Raw genomic sequence first — 6,000 nt, 5'->3', positions numbered from 1 at the left:
TCTTGATGCCCCGTCGTCGCACACAGAAACCCCCTTTTCAATTGCAGGATAACATTTTCATCCAAAAACCTCTTCTTCCCTGTGTGAACTTTCAAACCCCGTGATCGCCGGCACTTTTCCATTTAAGGCACCGATGGAAAATATAAGAAGCGCAGGTGTGCGGTGCCCTGGTATCTAGCCACTGCACACCACCACCCGAGTCTTACAATGAAAGGCGAAGCTTCGCGGTTTGAAAACTTTTAATATTCTTTGCAGCATATTTTGCTGCTATGAGAATCACAGGAAAAAAGGGGAAGATGTGTAAGGGGCATTATCAGGAGAGACTAGCGCTTCATGCAGCGCCCCATCCCCTTTAGCGCTGGAGGAGGAGGGGAGCGGTGTCAACCCTTGGGTGCCCCCAGCTGGAGAGAGTCGTCTGCAGCGTACAGAGCTGCAGTGAGCTCGCGCCTCTGGGATCCGGTGAGAGCCGGGAGACAGCGCCAGAGAGGGGAGGCGGCAGCATCACCAGCGTCAACAACGTCAGCATCAGCATCAGTACCGAGCCAGCATCAGTACCAGCATCAACAAAATCAAGACCGGCATCAGCTGCATAATTAACTCGAGCTACAGGCCCGGCAGATGGGAGAGGGCTGGACGGGCGAGCGCGTCCCTCCACCAGCATCAACTGCCTGCGCCGCCCGTGAGCAGAGCCAGGCTCGGAGGTCCCCACCCGACGCCGCCAGCATGTCTTGAGGACTCCGGCTTTGTGCTCACCTGCCATGGGGAACCAGGATGGGAAGCTGCGGAAGAGCGCCGCGGCTGAGGCACTGCCGGAGGACGCTTCCGGGCCCAGGGATGCTGAGGGCACAAAGAAAGGCGGCGGCCGCAGGACATTGGGCAAGCACCGCGGAGAGACAGACAAAAGGAAAAGCAAGTCGGAGCCGGCGTCGGGCGGCCGGGCGTCTGTGTTCAGCACCCTACGCATCCGCAAGAGCCGAGGGCACAAGGATGGCGGCGGCGGGGGCTCCAGGGAGGACGTGCTGGGCAGCCAGGCCCTGCACACCGGCGAGCTGGACAGCGCCCACTCCGTGGCCAGCAAGACGCCCGACCTCAGCCTGTCGGCCGACGAGACGGGGCTCTCGGACGCAGAAGCGGACCCGGGCTGGGCCGGGCGCCTGGCGCCGCCGGTGGAAGAGGTGGCCCAGGCGGGCACCCAGCGGCGACAGGAGGGTCAGAGGGGCAGCTCCGGCTCGGACACGGACATCTACAGCTTCCACTCGGCAGCAGCCGAGCAAGAAGACCTGCTGTCCGACATCCAGCATGCTATCCGCTTTCAGCTGCAAGGGGAGGGGGGCCGTGCAGCCCCGGGCCGCCCGGCGGGGTCCGACCCCTCACCCCTGGAGAGCTTCAGCGACAAGGACAGCACCAGCCCCGACACAGAGCCTGCTGCTTACACCCAAGCCAGCAGCGGCACCGAGGACAGCACAGGGCTCCTGCCCCCTGAACCGAGTGCCAGCCCGTGCCTTGAGCCACAGGGACACAGCGCTGACCCCCCCGAGGAGGTGGCCACCCCCACCCAAAGTCATCACTCCCCCACCATGTCCCCCAGTGAGGCTGGCACCCTTCTGCTTGCCGACGACACCACGCAGCAGCAGCAAGAGGAGTGGGTGCTGCTGGACTTGGCTGGCACTCCTTGCTCTCCAGGGGGTGCCCTGGAGGAGAAACCCCCTGATCCTGCCACAGAGGTCACCACCCCACAGAATGGCTCCATCAGCAGCGGCGGCCTGACACCCGGTTGGACAGAGTTATCCCCCAGTTCACGTGTCTTCAAATATCCCTCCCCCAACTCAGTAAAGCCCTATCCACCCATCCACCCCTACTACATTAAAACCACCACCCGCCAGCTCAGCTCACCCAATCACTCTCCCAGTGGCTCACCCGGGCAGAGCCCGCGCATCCAGCGTCGCCTGCAGGAAGGGCTCAACCTGAGGCGGGGCGCGACCACCCCGGACAAACGCAGAGGGCCCAGAAACCGGGCCAGACTGTCCCACAGCCGCTCAGCAGACTGGACCGAGGAGTTATGCAGAGGCTCCCGGAAGCGCAGGCAGCTCCAGGAGGGCGAGGGCAGCACCCCAGAACTTTTGGAGCACTCTGGTCTGGGTGCAGAGAGCCTGCCCACCCTGAGCAGGAAACACTCAGTGGCACTGGCCGGCAACGACGCATTCCCAGATGTCTTCTCTGGTAAGTCTTCCTGGCTATCATGTGTAGGAACTGGGGCTTTGGCTACATTGCACCAGCCATAACTACAGTGCAACTCAACTTTCTTTTGACTCGAATCCTTCTCACTGCTCAATATCAAAGGGGAAGTATGAGTAATGCCTTAGAAGTGAAAATAAGTAGGGAGTTTCATGCCCAGTGAGTAAATGCCTAAACAAAAATCTGATGCAAGAGAAGATATGGGAGTGATTTGATGGATTGTACCGTGATCATGTCAAACACCATTAGAGTCAAAAAGAGAAATGTTGAGGTATCTGAAATGCACAAATGTACTGCAGCACATTTTATTTTTGTCGGACTCTGAAAACATATTTTAATTTTTTGCTTTCTTTATAAATGGATGTTACAGTATTTGTGTAGCACGAACCTAGCTCGGAACCAAAAGAGAGCGTATCACGAGGCTTTTTTAGTGGTTCAAGTCCTAGATGCTAAAAATGACAGCTTCCTTGGCATGGTATAAAATGATGAGATATTCTAAAAATGTATGATATTTCGCACTTTTAAAAAAACCATGGAGTGAGGGAAATTTAGAGGTGAAGGAATTGAGTGTAATTTGCTTTTGCATTAATTTTAAATTCTGCATTATTATGTGAAATGCAAGTCCGTCATTTCACGCTATATTTTAGTACAAACCTAGGCTTGCGTGGATTTTTGACACAAGGACTCATTTAAACACAAACACAAACACCATGAACTACAGATGTTCGCATTCTGTTCCCATGCGTTCACAAAACATCTTATCATGAACTGCACACTTGTTTTACATTTGTACCACAATTTGTGTGTAATTACACAATGTGACGTATTGTCTTAATTCCGGAAATTTCACAATAAAAATATCATACAAAATTCCCCAAATTACGCACTTTACACCGGCATAATTAAAATTTCACTCTGGCCTAGTCACATGCTGCTTTTCTGGAAGGACATTTCCTTTGCACTGTGCGGTGGCACTGGTGTGGGTATTAAGGAGGGTTTTAAATTCAGAAAGGTAGTTTGCCACTGTGAAGGAAGCTTTCAGTCTGGGTTTTACAATGGCACTTCTATATCTAACCATAGCATGATAGGAGGATTGTCAGTGCTTAGTTTGAGCCCCTGGTTACAGGTGGTCGCCACGGGCCCAGTTTTTTGGGACCGGAACGTACTTTTTTATCATTATGCTTTGTCCCAGAGCAAGAGAGAGAAAGTCAGAAAAGGGATAAAGAAAGAGGAAGAGAATGACGAACAAAGAAAAGAGTGACAAAAAGGAGAAGGCAGAGATGAAAAAGAGCCAACAAGAGTGAGCTAGAAAGGCTGTTAGTTTCTGGGGTTGGGTGAAGGAGGCATGAGGTGGAATCAAGACTATGCAGCCTTGATATTCAGCAATTCCGACGTTTGGCTGGCCGGCCAAGAGCTTCTGAGAAAATGTTTGGACTCCAGCACTTATTATTTTACAAATGAATCCCTGAGAATTCCATGGCTAGTCCCGCTAGGGATGGTGTGGTCACTGAGAGAGTGTCATGTACTTATGAGGTAAAGCCGCATGCGGCGCTGCCATAAATAACCACGGTTTTGAAGAAACAACAATAAAGATGTATTTCTGCTTGAACTGGCTCTGGATCACACCCCTGCTCGATTTTATACAGGGACAATAATACTATATCACCCTGCACTGGTTTTATTACAGAAAGCTATGCATGATTTTCTCTAATTGTGAAACTAACCCTCCACAAAAAAACAAGAGCAAGACCAAGGTAATGGGTTTAGCTCAACTTTCTCTAAGGAAGACATATGAGGCCACGGTTGCACAAGCTTTGGTGCATGGCATCTCTGCTTGGAATATTAGTGACCCAGGACTGAAAAAAAGATAGAAAGAAAGGTTTGGAAGGGGGCTCTGTGCTTAAAAGTGTTTACACACATGGTCGAATTAAGGACTGAATTAAGATAGTAAGTTCTTTGCTTAAGAGACAACGCTTTGCACTATGTTAATTTGGATTTTCAGTTTTCTCTGCCAGGGTCTTTTTTGTTGGAATTTTATGATAGAGACTAGTGCCCAGATTAATACTGGTCTGCAACAAAGAATATAGCAAGATAACAAGCTGTATTATGAGTGATTGGCTCTCAAATTGGAGTTGATAATAGCAGATTGTCTGCCTCCCAAACAGCTATGAAAGTAAAACACCACAAATGAAATTCGCTTCGTACAAACTATATAAATTATCCCACCACTAAATGTGTACAAAGACTTTCTGCTCAAAACAGTTGCCAGACTTCTAAGAGAACGTACAAAGTTTAGATTTAATAAGGTGTCACCACTAGTCAAGTCAAGTCAACATAAAGTTTATTTAAACCATTTGTTTTTTAAACCACAGCACATACATTATCATTTAAAAATGTCTACACATTACAAAGTCATTTTCTTAAGCAATACAAATCATAATATCCTTAAAACTTCATTCCTACCAATTTTAAAACCACTAATTTTATTTTAGATTGCGAGGCACCTCGCTTCTCTTAATCCTCTATTGGACCAGGGAACCATCATACTTTAAAAAGATCGGGTGAAGTAGTAATTTACGTAAATGTAAAAATTTCCGACAGTCCAATAGAATGTGTAAAATGTTACATTTCATCCCTATATTACACATACATTTGCCATCTTGTTGAATTAGGAGAAAACAACTACGGGGTGGCTCTAATCAGCAAGGCTGAGCCAGACTAGCAAGAAACAAAAGTGGGGTGCCAGTGCTGATATAAATAATTTGATTAAGCAAATGACCAAACAGAACTTGAAGAATTATTCAAGAACGGGAGTTACTACTTAATAGTTTTTTATTTTGACATTTTTAGAAAAAGGAAAACTTATAATTTTTTCATTTTTTACATCATCCAGAAAAACATGTTCAAAAAAGGACACACGGGAATTAGGGAACTGGCTACTAATCATCAGTCATACAGTATTACAGACATATCACAGACATTCAAAACTCATTCAAACCACTTGGGAAGAGGCACTACAAAAACATATGCTACAGTCTTAAAATATGTACAGTCTATACTACAAAAGAAACAAAAAGCCACAGTCTGCGACCACAGTTTTGCAAAAGTAGGAAAAAATTAGTTTTATAATGTACAATCCTGTATCTTAAATTAGATCTACAAGAGAAACTTTTTAAACTGATGGGACTTGGTAATGTACGAGCGGCTGGGAGAAATTACTTGAATGATCCTGTCGCTCTCGCAGACACAGTGTGGCAGGAGCCTACGCGTTTCGAATCCCACTGGTTTTCTTGGGATTCTCTTCAGGGCCTCATGTAGTATCTACACAGAGAAGAAAAGAAATAAGAGGGAGGGGAAGAGACAGGTTCAGGACACGGTTTTACAGCTTTTAATCAAACAAGTTAACAAGACCAACCATCAGGAAACCTGACTAAAGTGCCGACACACATCTCTTACATCTTACCACTGAGTGGGGACGCCGTTTTTTGGGGGGAATCGGGAGAAATCAGCAATATCAATTGTCTGTATCTGGAATTGGAGAAACATACATCAGAGTCAAACAGGTTCGATTATGAAGGGATGAAGTTCCTTTGGAGGTTGAGGTAACCTATACAACTACTTGCCTCATAGATACACCATGCAGGTTATTATCTTTGAAATGGAAGCCAGGAGGGACATCAATGGATAAAAAGGTCTGAAGTGGAGTGAATCTACCTGTTTAGGAGAGAAGAATCTTTTTTAGACTAAGCTCAACTAGTCATTCAT

At 47.5% G+C, this 6,000-nt stretch overlaps 1 protein-coding gene across 1 annotated transcript in view; it reads left to right on the top strand.

The window, feature by feature from the left end:
* Positions 1-504: 504 nt before the first annotated feature.
* LOC147708856 (uncharacterized) overlaps positions 505-6,000 on the top strand; it is a 632,993-nt gene continuing 627,497 nt past the window's right edge. The window contains exon 1 of the mRNA XM_086925786.1: positions 505-2,220. Within this exon, the coding sequence (XP_086781912.1) occupies positions 759-2,220 (1,462 nt within the window). The 5' untranslated portion in view covers positions 505-758. The remainder of the gene's footprint in view (positions 2,221-6,000) is intronic.

This window comes from Lissotriton vulgaris, chromosome 6, assembly GCF_964263255.1.
Source record: "Lissotriton vulgaris chromosome 6, aLisVul1.2, whole genome shotgun sequence".
NCBI classification, from domain to species: Eukaryota; Metazoa; Chordata; class Amphibia; order Caudata; family Salamandridae; genus Lissotriton; species Lissotriton vulgaris.
The sequence above is the reverse complement of the archived record's forward strand: the minus strand, read 5'-3'. Positions and strand labels throughout refer to the sequence as shown.